The 18,093-nt window shown below is 38.8% G+C and overlaps 1 protein-coding gene across 3 annotated transcripts in view; it reads right to left on the reverse strand.

Moving 5' to 3' along the window:
• Positions 1-800: 800 nt before the first annotated feature.
• LOC132394071 (guanine nucleotide-binding protein G(q) subunit alpha) overlaps positions 801-18,093 on the reverse strand; it is a 198,438-nt gene continuing 181,145 nt past the window's right edge. For all 3 annotated transcript variants that reach the window (XM_059969765.1, XM_059969762.1, XM_059969764.1), the window contains one exon: positions 801-2,952. In XM_059969765.1, the coding sequence (XP_059825748.1) occupies positions 2,762-2,952 (191 nt within the window). In that variant the 3' untranslated portion in view covers positions 801-2,761. The remainder of the gene's footprint in view (positions 2,953-18,093) is intronic.

Here is an 18,093-nt window from a genome sequence, read left to right on the forward strand (position 1 = left end):
ACAGACATCCATTATTTCCTCTCGAAGTGCCAATATGTTGAAATCCCTGAAAGACCAACTGACAGAGCAAAGTGAAACAAAGTAAATGAAGGTTATTGGTATGCCAAATGAGCGCACAATGTTTTACATTTTGCTCAAATAAAAAAAAATTGAGAGTGTTTCAACAGTAAACCATGCAGCTGGCCATCTTCATTGTTTTATACACAGCGTACCCAACTCCATTTATTCATTTCGCAATTAATGGCATGAACTCGTAAATGATAATTAGTTCTACTTCAAATTGATGATAGAAAATGTCTTGATCCTTTCAGAGGAATGAGCAACACTGCATTGGTCCCTCTGGTGCATGACCAGTAGATTAAGAGCTGTCATTTAACTTTCAAATTGTAACACCCAATACAGCACATATACTTCAGCAAAGTCAAAAGGTCATCTTCTCTCTCAAACTTCGGTTTTGACGCACAAAGTTCTTAACGCCAATTTCATGAGGCATAAAAAACAAATTTTGGATGTACTACAATATAAACTGTGACCAATCCTATCTAAAGCACTAGGATACATGGATCAGCAAATGATATTGCCTAGAATACACTTTTATTTTTAAAAGATTTTGTAGTTTCAGAGGATTTCTTCGAAGCACATTATTTTCTTTCACACATGAAGATGAGAAGAAATGCAGCTAGTTATTGTCCACTTCATGGTAAAACATTTGGTTAATCTTTCTGGAAAAAGACAGACTTTGACAAAAGGAATTATATGATTAGAAACTTGTTGTGATGTATATTAATCAGACCAGACTGTATGGTTATTATCTTTACTTCCAAAATGACATTTCAAATCCGTAGCTGAGAAAGAAACTGGCAAAAATTTACATTCACTTCTTAGAAAAGTAAATAATGTTATTCAAAAATGTGAATTAGCTAAATGACTTACAATACAATTACATAGAAACATATCAATGCAGCACATTCAGTCTGCCAAAGTTATCACAAAGCCAATATGTGTACATCACACACATGCGTGTGCATGCACACGCATACACACACACACGCACACACACACAATGATTACAAGTACATAATTACATTAAACCTACAGCCAGGTTTTTTTGTACAAATAATAGGAATTTTGTCCATTGGTTCATTAATACATGTTAGGTGAAAGAGCAGAAGTGAAGGGAGACAATCACTGACCATTAACTTTGGTACTCCATAACAAAAAAAAACTGTGTTGAAGCATAAACCCATGCATAAAGGCATTCCACCTTTGACAATGGCCAGTGCAGAAACTTTAAAATTAACTGACCTTGACTTCTTTGAAGTTTTTGAGCTATAACCTCAAAGACAGAAAAACCTTAAAACTAACAAGCTAATAGAACACCAGATTTTCATTCAAACCTGTCTTCTTGAAACATTCATCTGCTTTTGTTTACAGCCCAGGCCTCAGAATTTTAAGTTTGTCTATAGTTGGACAAAAGTAATAATACAGGTTCATTTTCCAGCAAGTTATGGCAAATGAAACCATTTTCTTTTAAAATTAAGGATCTTACAAGATTTTTATCAAAACATGATTACAGTACCTTTTAACATATGTGTAAAAAAGTTAGATACAAAATTGGTCATGGACACTAAGCAGCTTATGTTAAAGAATAGTACACAGGTAATGGCAAATATTATACAATGTGAAAAAGCACCAGTTTTTTCTCATTTATTTTGGCATGTCAAACAAATTGTTTTTAGGAGATCCAAAGTGCCAACACTGCAATGTTGTTTGCTTGCTATTCATCTTCTACTCAAGTGTTTCACACCACATTATTTTTGGTTTCTTGAGGAAAGCAATTTTTATCTATTAAAATTCTAAATTAGCAAAGCAAATAAGACAGAGTGGCAATATTAAAACGTTCCTTATTAAAAGCCAAAATGTTACACTGGAGCAAAGTATGGATGTCAATGATGTCTCCAGATACAATCCTAAGGAAGAAGACCTATGTTGATATTGCAAAAATCAGCAAATATAGTGTATATGACATTTTGTTGGCATCTTTCCATAAAACAAGTTTAGTAATAGTCATAGAGTGGCAATAATAAATAGAATTCAAACCCCATATATTGTTTTACAAGTACATAACATTCTCAATATTGTATTCTTACCTATATCTATCCACGTTTTTTTGGAAACAGTGTGGTAACATTTAAAGTTGAGTCATGATCGCAATCAACTATTGCTTAATGATCTCCCATCTTTATAACTTAAAGTGAAGATAAATTGTTTAGTATGAAACTCTATCTTTAAATATATATGCAACTTTAAATTCACATGACCAATTATTCTTGCCCATCAGAAAAACAATTATCATTGACAGCTTGATTCCCATCAAACATTACCACAGTATCTGTGTACCACAGAGTGTCAAGAGGAACACCTCATAAAAAGGACACTGTACCTCAAATATTCTTTGGGGAGTAGGAGGAGGGGAAGGGATGTGCTTATAAAAGCAAAAAACCCAACCCTTTGAGTGCAAAAATGGGAATTTACAGTGAAAATTGAAAATTTTGCATGAACTCTCAAAGTTTTGCCTAAAAAGTAGACAGGTGCCACAAACGTGTGTCAGCATCTTTGCCCATTTTTGTTAAATAAAATCATAATATTTACTAAGACTCTGTGGAAGTACAGAGTCCAGGATAGCAATAAATTAGAATTATGCAAATCATTTTCACAGATAATACAGTTACTCTTATTTATTGTTAGGTCAGTTAATATACTAGACCAGGTTATATTCCTTCAGATTTAATTGTAGGATAGTGTCCTTGACAGCAGCAAAGACAAACCGTATATTCTCTGTATCCGTGGCACATGTGAAGTGAGAGTAGATAATTTTGTCACTATCAGGATTCAGGTCCACAAACATCTTCAGAATAAACTCTCTTGCTGCTTGTGCATCTCGCTGTGGTCCTATTAATGAGATAATTGGAAAGCAGACATGGTTATATAATTAAATGTTTCTTAAATAACCTTATTAAAAGTCATCACATAGAGATGATACAAGAAAGTGGAATAACCAGATAGATTCATAAATTTTCAACAACCATAGAAGCTATGCATGCAGTTCATATTTCCAAAGTGACTGATGATTTAACTGATTTGAAAGAAACTCATTAGATTTCTCCATAAATAAATAAACTTCTCAATAAGTCATAAAACAACCCATTAAAAAGGCTCTGCGTGGTGTTAATATTCATGGTGAAAAGAGCATTTGGTTTAGGATGAGATTCCAGTGCAGTATTGTGGAAGTGCTGCATAGTCAGAGGTGGCACTCTATGGTTTAAAACAGGGGTTCCCAACTTTTTCTTCAGTGCCATGGGCCATTAAGCAAGGGTCCATGGACGCCAGGTTGGGAAACCCAGGTTTAAACTAACATTTGGTGTACTGCTCCTTGGTTACTACAGATCCCATCATACCAAACAAAGAACTTAGCAGGGTTCTTTCAAAGTTCCGGTGAAAGCTTATGCATTGAAAAACCATAACTCTGTTTCACTCCTCCATGAGAGCACCTGACCTCCTGAATAGTTCCGGCATTCTCTTTTTTTCTTTCTGTTCTCCATACCTCAATTCTTTTGCCACCCTCAATCAAATCTAAAATTTTCATAGTTCTATAGAAGGGATACAAAAACAATTTAAAGACTGCAATCAGGGATGGGATGTTTTAGTTATGCAAAAAAATGAGCATTGGAGCTCTTTATTTCACAAGCATTCTTCAAAGTCATTGTGGATTTAAAATGAAATGATTATTTTCACTGATTATTACAATTATAATCAACAACTGGTTGTCTGTGCACGCGCACACTTGTTTGTGTTTGTGAGTGTGTTTTTGTGTGCATGTGTATAGAAGCACATTCTCAAAAAAAGCAAAAATTTAAAAGGAAAGTTGTATTAGAGAATTTGAAACAGTCTGTGGAATATTTTTGAGAAGTTAGGAAGTTCAAAAATAAAAAGGATAGATCAAAGACAATATTTTCATGCATCATCCAGAATATTTCTAATTATCTCTGTTTGTGGATGCCTAATATGTACAAGTTGCCTACTGTGTTTCTAGAAAACAACGTGCCCAGACTTCAAAATAAAGTAATTAATTGGCTCTAAAGTTTTTTGGAATATTCTAACAGCTACTTGAACCACAGGCTTTCTCTGATACTGTGAGGGAATAGGACAAATCAAACCATATAAATTCAAAGATGATGCTACAAATCATCCATGGCAACCCAGTATTTACATCACAAGTCCCTATGTCCTGTGCCAGCACCTAATGTTTTTATGCTCGAATACTTTCAGAGAAAGGTGACAAAGTTAGATAACATATGTGCAGATGATAAAACTGGATGGGTACCTTCATTACAGTACAGTTGACCCCCTCTGCATGTTACAGGATGGGGTGGGGGAGGTTGATTGCATCTCTAGAAAATGCTCCATATCATGATTTTCTCTAACTTGAGTATTGCCTGTACTACTAAATTAGCCTTTTATATCCTTAGTTTATGACTTGCTGTACTTACTGTTGAAACAAAAATGGTCAGTATTTATTAGCTAATAAGCTATTAAAATAAAGCAAAATACAATTATTTCAAGGATGTGAATACACTGAAAAGAGTGCAGAGGAGATTCAAAAGTGTGCTGCTGGAGGTGAAGTATTTCAATTATTAGGAGAAACCAGATGAGCTAGGATTAGTTTTCCTTGCAGTACAGAGGGCAGAGAGGGCAGGTTTAAGATATGGGACAAGGGTTTTGAGGAAGGTTTTTATTCAGCCAGTGGGCATTTGAAATCTGGAACATATTGCCAGAGGGGATGGTGGAAATCGGGACTCATGTAACATTTAATTATTTAGCCAAACACTTGAAATGCCATGGCATAGCTGGTTACAGTATTAGCATAGAGAGGTGTTTGATAGCTAGTATGGTGGACTGAAGGGCCTCTCTGCTCTAGAACCCTATAGTAACTTGTTTAAATAGTATTATTTTTTAAAATGGCAGCAATTTAACACCAATAAATGGTTGTGCTACAAATACCTGAATACAGTACTGCAAAGAAGTTTTAAGCCAATACATTATCTGCTGTACAAGATCCTATTTAGGCTTTGAAAAAAAAACAAAATAACCAGCTATTATACTCTCGTGAGCACTTAAAAACACAGCTTTTTACCAATTAACCTTAGTTGCATCAAAACAACTTTGCATTTATCACATGAAGGCTTCTGTCTGACAGGAATTTTATGAGTTCCAAAACAACTTAAAAAAAAAATTTTCTTGGCATCTGTTGCAGGAAGAAAAATATTATCCTTAGAAGGTAACAGCTGGCTGCTATTTGAGAGTCCCATTCAGATTTGTTCTTGGAAATTTGAGGCTAACAAAATAGGTAAATTAAACATTAGAAGATGATAACTAGAGACAATCTAGGGTAGAGTCTGTATGCCTTTGATTTGAATGTTCTGGGAATATCTGCTGTTGTCACCAGACTCCAAGCGAAGGTCTAAGATACAGCAGAGGTCAAGCCTTCCTCTTTAGAAGGCATGGGATAAGAATCACCAAATCCTATTTATCAATGCTACTAAACACATTGATAAAAGTAGAGCAGTACTAAACATATTGATGAAGGTAGAGCAGTAGATGTAATGTATATGGATTTCAGCAAAACATTTGATAAGGTACCCCATGCAAGACTTATTGAGAAAGTAAGGAGGCATGGGGTCCAAAGGTACATTCCTTTGTGGATCCAGAACTGTCTTGCCCACAGAAAGCACAGAGTGGTTGCAGATGGGTCATATTCTGCATGGAGGTCGGTGACCAATGGTGTGCCTCGGGGATCTGTTCTGGGACCCCTACTCGTTGTGATTTTTATAAATGACCTGGATGAGGAAGTGGAGGGATGGGTTAGTAAATTTGCTGATGACTGAAAGGTTGGGGGTGTTGTAGATAGTGTGGATGACTGTCAGAGGTCACAGCAGGACATTGATAGGATTCAAAACTGTGCTGAGAAGTGGCAGATGGAGTTCAACCCAGATAAGTGTGAGGTGGTTCATTTTGGTAGCTCAAATATGATGGCAGAATATAGTATTAATGGTTAGACTCTTGGCAGTGTGGAGGATCAGAGGGATCTTGGGGTCCGAGTCCAAAGGACACTCAAAACTGCTGCACAGGTTGACTCTGTGGTTAAGAAAGCAAACGGTGCATTGGCCTTCAACAATCATGGGATTGAGTTTAAGAGACGAGAGGTAATGTTGCAGCTATATAGATCCTGGTCAGACCCCACTTGGGAGTATTGTGCTCTGTTCTGGTCACCTCAATACAGGAAGGATATGGAAACCATAGAAAGGGTGCAGAGGAGATTTACAAGGATACTGCCTGGATTGAGGAGCATGCCTTATGAGAAAAGGTTGAGTAAACTCAGATTTTTGTCCTTGGAGTGACGGAAAATGATAAGTGACCTGATAGAGGTGTACAAGATGATTGTGTGGATAGTCAGAGACCTTTTCCCCAGGGCTGACTGAAATGGCTAGCTCGAGAGACACAGTTTTAAGGTGTTTGGAAGTAGGTGCAGAGGAGATGTCATGGGTACATGTTTTTTATTTAAACACAGAGAATGGTGAGTGCGTAGAATGAGCTGTCGGTGATGGTAGGGGAGGCAGATACGATAGGGCCTTTTAAGAGACTCCTGGATAAGTACATGGAGCTCAGAAAAATAGAGGGCTATGGGAAATCCCAAATAATTTCTAAGGTAGGGACATGCTTGGCACAGCTTTGTGGGCAGAAGGGCCTGTATTGTGGGTAGGTTTTCTTTGTTTCTATGTTTCTAAAATGGTTTCAAATGATTTTGGTTGCTTGGGATTATCAAAGATATTCTATCACAGCAACATTAAACAGGCAATGAACCAGCAGATGGGGATTCAATAGATGTTGCAACTGAAGCTGTCTGCTTGTGCTGAGCCAACTCCTTTGCTTAATTCCAGTACATTAAATGGGCACAATAAGGGAAAGAGTATATCCCAAGGGCAAGTGGACAGTTAACTCTGGCAAAGGAAGGCTGATGCCAGTGTTGCAGACCTGATGAATTGCCTTGAATCGTCTCTGTAGTGATATTTTTACTTTACAAGCAAGGCAATTTGGGATAATGAGATAAGCCAACAAGGACTAATTTTACCTTAAATATTCAAAACATTTTTAAAGTTAAATATGAAGTTTTATATGTAAAACAGGAACTTGTAAATAAATAAATATTTCAGCCTTTCTTAAACAGAGTTGCTACACTGATTGACTGACCATCACAATCTGAGAAGACAAAGTGGTCCTAGTAATAATTCTAGATTTCCTGTGTCACAGATATAAGTAAACAATGTCATGACCAACCTAACTTTTAAGTCCATGCCCCAGTCAGGGAAGTAATATTAGTTTCAGAAGCAAAAGTAATCTCTTGAATTGTGTTTTAACATTCAAGTCCCTGCAAACTCACTGATTAAAAGAGCCAGCTCTAATCCCAAACAGTTGTTTGCTAACCATATTAAGGTAAAAACTGGAATTACTGTGACTGAAAAGTTCAAAGTAAATTTATTGTCGAAGTCACTATACATCAACACATAAAACTATGAGATTCATTTTCTTGCAGGCAGCTACAGTAAATACAAGAAACACAATAGAACCAATGCAAGACTACAACCAACAGGCAGAGAACAACCAATGTACAAAAAAACTGTAAATCTAAAAAGAAAATAATAATAATAATAATAAATAAGCAATAGATATTGAGAACATGAGATGAAGAGTCCTTGAAAGTGAGGCCAGTTTAGTGGAAACAGTTCAGTGACGGCCGAGTGAAGTTTAGTAAAGTTACTCCCTCTGGTTCAAAAGCCTTGATGATTGAGGGGTAATAATTGTTCCTGAACCTGGTGGTGTGGGTCCTGAGGCTCCAGCACCCTCTTCCCAATGGCAACAGCAAGAAGAGAGCCTGGCCTGGATGGTGGGGGTCCTTGATGGTGGATGCTGCTTTCCTGCGATAGTGCTCTGTATAGATGTGCTCACTGATGGGCTATATGCCTGTCTTTTTTATCAGCTACAAGGAACTGTCCATTTTCCAAACCCACACTGGAAATGCTCCTCACATTTTTCTCTACTGCACATGCTGAGCTTGATTTCATCAACTTTTACCCTTCCTCAATTTTACTTTGTCCACCTCTGACACTTCTTTCCGCTTTCTTGATCTCTTTGTATCCATCTCTGGAGAGTGACTATCTACTGAGATCTTTTAGAAACCCACAGATTCTCAGTTATAAACACAATAAATTCTGCAGACTCTGGAAATTCAGAGTAACACATACAAAATGCTGGAGGTAGGCAGCATCTATAGAAAGAAGTGAAGAGTCAATGTTTTGGGCTGAGACCGTTCACTAAGACAGGAAAGGAAAGAAGTCAGAATGAGAAGGTGAGAGAAGGGGAAGGAGTATAAGCTGGAAAGTGATAGGTGAACCTAGACGAGGGAAATATAGACGGTGGGGGGGGGGGGGGGAGGTGAAGAAGAGGGAAGCTGTGACGAGCTACTTTGAAAAGGTAAAGGAGTAAAAAAGAGGGAATCTGATAGGAGAGGAGAGTGGACAATGGGAGAAACAGAAGGAGGAGGGGCACCAGAGGGATGTGATAGGTAGATGAAAAGAGAAGAAGGAATAAGAGGGATGCCAGAATGGGGAATGGAAAAGAGGGGGAGGAGAAAGAAATTACTATGGTAATTCTTAATCTTACAATATTACTTATTAATATTATTTTATAGTATATACTGTAGTATATAAATAAATTATAGCACATTAATATACTATAATAGTATAATATAATCTAAAATACTGCAACTCTTACCAATTTTGATGGGGACACCACAGAAAGCACAGATGCATAACATTTGTGTGATATCTGATCTGCATGTAATTGCAAGAAACTACAGAGGGTTATGGACACATGCTCAGCGCATCACGGGAACAGTCTCCTGTCTACAGACTCTGTCTATACTTCTCACTGCTTTAGTAAATCAGCCAGCATAATCAAAGACCCCACCCACCCTGGACATTCTCTCTTCTCTGCCTCTCCTCATTGTGCATAAGATATAAATGCCTGTAGACTGTAGGGTACACCACCAGAATCAAGGACAGTTTCTATCCCACTGGTATCAGATTCTTGAACAGGCCTCTTATAAGATGGGCACTTAGCCTCACAATATACCTTGTTATGATCTTGCACTTTATCATTTACTTGCATTGTTGTTGTTTTACCTTATTCTAGCTCAATATACTGTATATTTTTTGACCCATGTAGAGTGTAATGGCAAATCTCTGCCAGGAAATCATCAGTAGAATTGGGTAGTAGGTTTGGGACAATGTATTTTGTGGGAAAAGTCTTAAAACTTACTGGCACTGTCGAGAAAAATGTGAAAAGTCTCACTTACAGTAATCATATAATATATTGCTAAACTTTGTCATTAGAGCTTCTAAGTATCAGATTATAGTGAACAGGATAACAGTACATTAGAAATAGTTAAAAATTACAGTGAACTACTGTGTGCATACATCTACTGATGCCTCTGGACACATCATCAGTGATATTCAAATTATAGTGCGGCACAAGATAAACCCCTGATTGTTTTACATTTCAACATTAGATTTGACTTAGCACACTTTGTTAAATTGGCTAATAAATTGACAAAAAATGTGAAATAAAATTTGTTCTAAAGGTAGAATCCAAGATTACTTCCTGAGAACTACAGAAGTTAATCATTTGCTTCAGATGAGCAAGGACAAAGAGTGATGCGTGAAATATACAAGCAACTTGCAGTATATGAGCAATGGAACCAATTATTTTTAAATCAACAAAGACAAGCAGTCCTACGATAAAAAAAGGATGCAATCTGTTAAAAGAATGAATAGTCCGGATAAGAGCAAACCACACCAACTCATTTGCAAATGAGTTTGTTAATCCATGATCGTAGTCAGGAAAACCACGTGTGAAGATTGGGTTCAAATTTTAATTTGCCCAACAGTGCAGCCAGTTAAAAAAGCAGAAAGAACAGTTACAATCATGAAGGATGTCCAATACTGACCAATTAGTATTGATCAGTTTTTTTCACATCAATTGAGGAAATAGCTTAGCAAACCAAGACTGCATCTCCACTAATTCACTTTCTCTACAACAGTTCCATGGAAGCTGTCTAAAAATTTGAAAGTGATATTTCAAAAACAAATTATCAACCTGGTACACGGTCCCTTTCTGCCATCACAAAACAGGGTAGAAATTCTATAAGGCATGTTGCATTGAGATTGTGTGTTCTTAACATTAAGTCAATGAAGATTTCCACTGAACTTTCCTTGTCTGGGGGAATGGGTCAATTTTAATTAACCGGTTTCAAAGAACTACCTGAAATGAGTGATGTTTGTTAAGCAAAAGAGAATCAGGTACAAATATCGAGAATACCTGCAGCTGTAATCTTATATTTCAGATTAGCAACATTAATGTGCCTACTGCATTCAGTAATCCAGGTGTGCTGACACATGGTAGTGCAACCTGGATTCCTTGTAGAAGAGACTATCCACTAACTTGACAACCAGGAGAACCCAGTGAATCCCTGATTTGACGGCAAGCTCAGTATCACAAGAGAGGACCTTGCTGAATTAATGGAATTCCTTCAGAACTTACATAATGATCCCTTCCCATTTTCCTGTCTTTCAATAAGAATTGTTAAGTGCGATCAGTTAAATGAATAATTGCCAGTGGGCCATTTGAAGATTTGGTGGTTGGCAAAACAATTAACCAACACACTATTATCCATTTGATAGTAAAGTTTACATTCTCAGTAATAACAAAATGGACCCTAAATAAGGAGAATGTAAGGAATGTGATAGCCATGCCACAATAATTTCATTTAATTTTAGATTTTCTTTGAACTGTTATATACAGATTTCACCCATATACAGATTTTTTTGTTGTTTTTATCCACAACTTCAGATCTGCTTTAAGGAGGTGAATGTTCCAAAATTTGTACAACCTCACCAGGAATTTTTCTGTCAAAGCAGAATCTTTAGGATTCATTAATTTAATGAACATTTTTGATAATGACTCACATTAATAACATGCTTACACTAAACAACTATTTAATAACAATGTCTCATAATAATTCAATCAACAGTTAATTAACTCATATCTAGTGATGAAAGAATGCCTGTCAAGTTTTTTTCTATGATCCTTCAATTATGACCAGTCTGAACAGATCTTGATTTAACTTCTTAATCAATAATGCTGTACATGCTCCACTGAAGTGTTATTCATTATCTTCTATTGCTTCTAATTAATTAAACAGCTGGAAGTTTATGCACATTTTCTTGGTTTCTTCTGTTTTAAATTATTTGCACATGGTCACTTTTTCAACATGTTACTGCCACCTGCAGGATGCCATTTTCTAATTTGTTTTCCATTTTATAGCAGCAGACTTGATCCGTCAACCTTACTGCACAAACCACTTTCGTGCATTGCATGGAAATTATAAGAGCATATATATGTGTTTATTATCTTATTGGCATGTTATTCCTACTAAATTGTCTTAAATTAAACCAAGTTTTATATTTCAAAATTTAGAGTAGACCCAGTAGTAATTGGGTTATAGTTAATCCAATTTTTTCAATTTATATACAACACAGATGGTTACAATGTTTTATCGAACATATTCAACAGATCTGACAGATAAATGCAATTTTATTTTCATTATTGTTTGATTTTATGTATATTTACTGAACTGATAGAACGCATAAAAACTGAGATATTAGAACTAAGATGTGGAGAAATTACTTTAGTCAGAGGGTGGTAAACCTGTGGAATCTGTTGCCATCAGCGGCCATTGAGGCCAAGTCATTGGGTGTATTTAAGGCAGAGATAGATAGGTTCTTGAATAGCCAGGGCATCAAAGGGTATGGGGTGAAAGCAATGGAATAGGGGTGACTTTAAGAATTGGATCAGCCCATGATTGAATGGCAGAACAGATTCAATGGACTGAACGACCTACTTCTGGTCCTATATCTTATGGTCTAACAACAGACATGAATTAGCATAAAAAGGGAGAAAATGGTGAGGCAAATTCCAGTCAGCAATGTCAAACTGAGTTAAATTACCTTCCCTTGGATCCATTCAAGTCAATCTGATAATCTTCAATATTTTAAGATCAAAATCATTGCCTTGGCCTTCCAACACAAACTTCATTTCCTCTTAACTAATTCTATCTTATTTTCTGACCACCATCTCAAAATGAACCAAATTATTTGCTATCAGGACACTTGCATGAATTTATGGTCCAATGTCCCTCTCATAATAGAAATTGCACACTGAAGTCCATAAAAACTGGTCACCACAGTATAGGTACTGCTGGAACCTTTCACCATGTTTCTATATTCTATAGACAAGAATTTTCCTGTGCACTTTTTGCCAGTTGCTCCATTTTTCACTGTACATAAAATGGATCTCACACAAAGCCTACTGTCAAAATCCTGAATGAAAATACATCTCCTTCATCTCTTTCTTTTATGCTCACTAACCTACATCAGCTTCTGATTTGTCAAAGCCATCCTCAGATCATTCTCAGGTATAAGAACACTCAAATATCCAAAAAGCTCAAAGAGGGAAAAAGAAAATGCAAAATGTGGTGGGATGATAGGAAAAGCAAAGGTTGTTGAACTGCAGACTAAGAAGTAACAGAACAGAGGGATAAGATGGAAAGAAAATTGAATGAGGCATAGAATAACAAGAGCAGAATGGTTGCATTCAAACTGTATAAAACATCAGCTAGTCTTTTATGCATTGTTCCTATTACCACAAAGATTCATGATGTGGATGGTAAACCAGGAGAATTATAATTATGAGGAAAGAATGATTAGTTTGGGACTTTCTGTAACATAAAGGCTGAATTAGATTTTTTGATTAAAATTACTAGAGGGCAAGGTAGTGGATAGGGAGCACTTATTTACATTGGTAAGAAGGTCAATAATCAGAAAAGGCTCATAGTAATAAGATCAAGGCTTAGAAGAGAGATCAAATATCGAGAGAGACAGAGTGTGTGTGGGGTGAATTCATACAGAGTAAAAGATTTAGAAACCTTGAATTAAGATGAAGTGGGATCATCTAGAACACTGTGGGAAGGAGGTTAGAAAGGCTTTCCGCTAGCATGGAAATGATGTGCTAAATTGACTGTTCCGATGCTTGAAATCCATGACATCATGGTGCTACGTAGGCTGATATATGAGCAAACATTTAATTCAGTCTGTTGTGTGGCTTCTGAATTAACCACCAGGGTCTATAAAAAAAAAGGATTATATCATATAAAGTAAATAAAGCAGCCCTTTAACCTCATTTTGCTATTAACATGGATTTCCAATAAACTGATTTTATGCTCTTTAATCCTCTGCTTTTTTTTTATCTAATGCATGCATAAATTTATTGACTTTTTACTGCTTTCTGTGACAATGTCCATCCTTCCAAAGAAAGACCTCTACTACCCCCTATCATCCCCTCTTCAACCCTCTTCCTCCTGGACACACCACCAGGCCTTCTACCTGCACTCGATCTTTTCATCTCCAACTGTAGCCGAGACATCAACCGTCCCAATTTCACCACTCCTCTCTCCTGTTCCAACCTCACTCCCTCTGAACGCACTGCCTCCACTCTCTCCACACTAATCCTAACCTCACTATCAAACCCACAGACAAAGGTAGTGCCGTAGTAGTCTGGCGGACGGACTTCTACCTCACTGAGGCCAAACGGCAGCTCTCTGACAACTCCTCTTACTTACCCTTGGAACATGACCCCACCAAAAAACACCAAACCATTGCCTCCCATACCATCACTGCCCTTATCAACTCCGGAGATCTTCCATCCTCAGCTAAAAAAACTCATTATTCCCACTCCCCGCACTGCTCGATTTGACCTCCTCCCCAAGATTCATAAGCCTGACTGTCCTGGTAGGCCCATAGTTTCGGCCTGCTCCTGCCCCACCGAACTTTTATCTGCCTGCCTGGATTCCATTTTGTCACCCATAGTTCAGTCCCTCCCTACCTACATCAGGGATACATCCCATGCCCTCCACCTCTTCAATAACCTCCAGTTCCCCGGTCCCGACCGCTTCATTTTCGCCATGAATGTCCAATCCTTATACACTTTAATTCCCCATCAAGGAGGCCTCAAAGCCCTCTGCTACTTTCTTGACAATAGACCTCACCAGTTCTCCAACACCACCACACTTCACCGGTTGGCGGAACTGGTACTCATACTTAATAACCTCTTTTGCCTCTTCCCACTTTCTTCAGACCAAGGGTGGAGCTATGGGCACTCGCATGGACCCCAGCTATGCCTGTCTCTTCATGGGTTATGTGGAACAGTCTATGCTCCAAATCTATACTGGTACTGCTCCCCAACTTTTCCTTTGCTACATTGACGACTACATTGGTGCTGCTTCCTGCACCGATGCTGAGCTCGTCAATTTCATCGACTTTGCCTCTAACTTTCACCCAGCCCTCAAATTCACTTGGTCCATCTCGGACACTTCTCTCCCCTTTCTCGATCTCTCGGTCTCCATCTCTGGAGATAGACTGTCCACTGACATCTTCTATAAACCCACTGACTCCCATAACTACCTTGATTATACCTCTTCACACCCTGCCAAATGTAAAAATGCTATTCCCTATTCCCAGTTCCTCCGTCTCCACCGCATCTGTTCCCAGGATGAAGCTTTCTGTTCCAGGACATCCCAAATGTCTTCTTTCTTTAAGAATCGTGGTTTCCCTTCTGCCGTCATCAACGATGCCCTTACCCACATCTCCTCCATTTCCCGCACTTCGGCCCTCACCCCATCCTCCCGTCACTACAACAGGACCGTGCTCCCCTAGTCCTCACCTACCACCCCACCAGCCTCCGGATCCAGCATATTATCCTCCGCAACTTCTGCCACCTTCAACAGGACCCCACCACTAAGGACATCTTTCTCTCTCTCTACCCCCTCTGCTTTTCACAGGGATCGTTCCTCCATGACTACCTGGTCCACACGTCCCTCCCCACAGATCTCCCACCTGGCACTTATCCCTGCATGCTCAAGTGCTACACCTGTCCCTACACCTCCTCTCTTACCATCATTCAGATCCCCAAACAGTCCTTCCAGGTGAGGCAACACTTCACTTATCAGTCTGTTGGGGTAATCTGTTGCATCTGGTGCTCCCGGTGTGGCCTCCTCCACATCGTTAAGACCTGATGCAGATTGGGGGACCGCTTCGTCGAGCACCTCCGCTCCGTCCAACACATCAGACAGGATCTCCCGGTTGCCATCCACTTCAACTCTGCTTCACATTCCCATTCGGATATGTCCATACATGGCCTCCTCTACAGCCGTGATGAGGCCAAACTCAGGCTGGAGGAGCAACACTGAGTTGTCTGGGTAGTCTCCAGCCCCTTGGTATGAACATCGAATTCCCCAACTTCTGGTAATTCCCTCCCTCTCCCTTCCCCCATCCCACTTTCACTCTGCCTCCTCTTCTAGCTGCCTATCACCTCTCTCATGATTCTGCCTTCTTCTACTGCCCATAGTGCTTTCCCCTTAGATTCCTTCTTCACCTCTCCTGCCTATCCCCTCCCTGTTTCCCCTCTCCGCCACCCCTTGATCTTTCCTCTGATTGGTTTTCCACCCTCCCACCACCTTCTTTATGGGGCCCCTGCCCCCTCCTCCTTCAGTCCTGACGAAGGGTCTCAGCCCAAAACATTGACTGCTCATTTCAACGGATGCTGCCCAACTTGCTGAGTTCATCCAGCTTGTTAGTACAATAAGATGGACTCTTAACCTCACAATCTTGTTGTTTTGGCCTTGTCTGTCTACATTGCACTTACTCTGTAAGAGTACCACTTTATTCAGCATTCTGTTATTATTTTCCCTTGTACTATCTCAATGCTCTGTTGCAATGAAGTGATCTGCATGAACAGCATGTAAAAGTATTTCTCTAAGGCTCAGTACATGTGACAATAATAAACCAATTCCAATGCCTAACCATTTCCAAATAATCTTTCTCTAATTTCATGATGGCTTAGACTCCTCCAGATATGGAAAAATATAATTCCTACTTGCCATAGTGTAAATTCTAAACTGAAGTCAAATCACACCCTTTTATGGACTTTTATTAAGTACTATCTCTCCTTAATGTAACCCTAAAAACTCTGGAAACATTTATTGATCAGTAATGCCCACCTCCAATGGCTTTCTCTAACATGTCTAGAAACACATAGTGCTCCAAACTGTGGTCCAACCCACACCTTGTAATAGCTTTAGCAAAAAAACATTCTTTTTTATTTGCCAGCCCTCTCGTTATAAATCAAGGAACTGTTGTCTGGGGTAACTTGCACATATAAGAATTGCATTCAGCACCTCACTAATTATCTCAGTAAGGATGTAAAGTTGATCCATTTAATCAGTGGCCAGATCAGTAAAGGTAGAAATAATGTGTCTAAGCATCAGACTTTATAATAACCCATGAATTCATAATTACCACCAAACAATTTCTCAGGGATGAAAAAAAGAATTCCAGAATTCCTCTTATTCTGGATATTGATAAAAATATTTTCCTGAAGGGTCTCAGCCCAAAACATCAATTGTTTATTTATTTGCACAGTTGCTGCCTGATCTGTTGAATCCTTCCAGCATTCTGTGCATGCTGCTTTGGATTTCCAGCATCTGTAGATTTTCTTGTGCTTATTTAAAATTTGTCACCTTTTACCTCAGTCTCTCTCAATCCTAATTTCCTTCTATTTATATACATCTCTTTACTTTATTATTTTTTGGGCAGGTGGGGCTCATCAGCTTTGGAAACTGCTTACCCAGAAGGAAAACTCTGATTTTAAACCTCTGCTGCCTTGTGGCCATACCCAGCCACGGGAAAGGCTTCGGGAATAAACCCCAAGGAAGAAATCCGGAGCCAGGTTCCCTAAGGCAGTTTGATATTGTTTACATCTTCACTCTGGCAACCTCTGCAACGACACTGGTGCCAAGCTGGATCAGTGTTTGCCCAACCCTTGGCCTACATCAGTGACGTGGAGAGAGGGAACCCATTGCATGCTTGGGCAACAGCTGGTTCTTCAAACCTTCCCATCCAGGCTTGCACCCTGGTGTGGATACATCTACCAGAGGCGCACACCCATGATCCCCTGGGATCAACAGCTGAATTTGAATTCCTGATTTAGAGTTTGCTTATCTTAGTCACCAGCACCAACACCAATCATCTCCAAGCTACCTGCACATGCAATTACAGTAGATGCACTATTTAAATTTTTACTGTGTCTACAACACTCCTTCCAGATGAAGGAATAATTTATTTATAATTTTTTTTCAATTCACTGCTCATGATACGGTCTTCCCTACATTGGGAAATCAAACATATAGTTACCAAGATTAGGAGCAGTTATTTAAAACTGGGATCCATAGGAATTTCTACCTTGCGGAGGGTAGTGTATCTCTACAATTCTGTACCCCAGGAGGTTCTGGAGGGTGGATCATCAGAAATAATTAAAGTGGAAGCAGATACACTTTGAAAGACTGGGGAACTGAGGGTTATGGGGAACTGGCACAGAAGAAAATTTGAGCCCAGGTGCAGCTCAACTATGAACATAAGAACATATGGCTAGGTGGTCTACTCCTGTTCCTGTTCTTATTTTCCATTTATGCTACAAGTATCACTCAGGGCTTTCAATCAATTAATGTTTTAAATCCACAACACATTTCCACTCTTCCATTCTATGGGGTTCCAGTAAAGCTCCATACAGGCTCAGTGATCAGCATCTTGCCTATCATTTAGGCACATTACACATTTTCTCACTCAATGAGGACTTTCAACAGTTTCAGACAATGATCCTGGATTTAAATTGTGAGTCGGGGAGCAGAAGTGAATGTAACTAAGGAGAAGGTGCTCAGGAAGCTGAAAGGATTGAAGGACCTGGACCACATGGACTACGACCAAGCGTTCTGAAAGAGGTAGCTGAAGAGACTGAGAAGGCATTAGT

Source organism: Hypanus sabinus, chromosome 5 (genome assembly GCF_030144855.1).
Source record: "Hypanus sabinus isolate sHypSab1 chromosome 5, sHypSab1.hap1, whole genome shotgun sequence".
Lineage (NCBI taxonomy): Eukaryota > Metazoa > Chordata > Chondrichthyes > Myliobatiformes > Dasyatidae > Hypanus > Hypanus sabinus.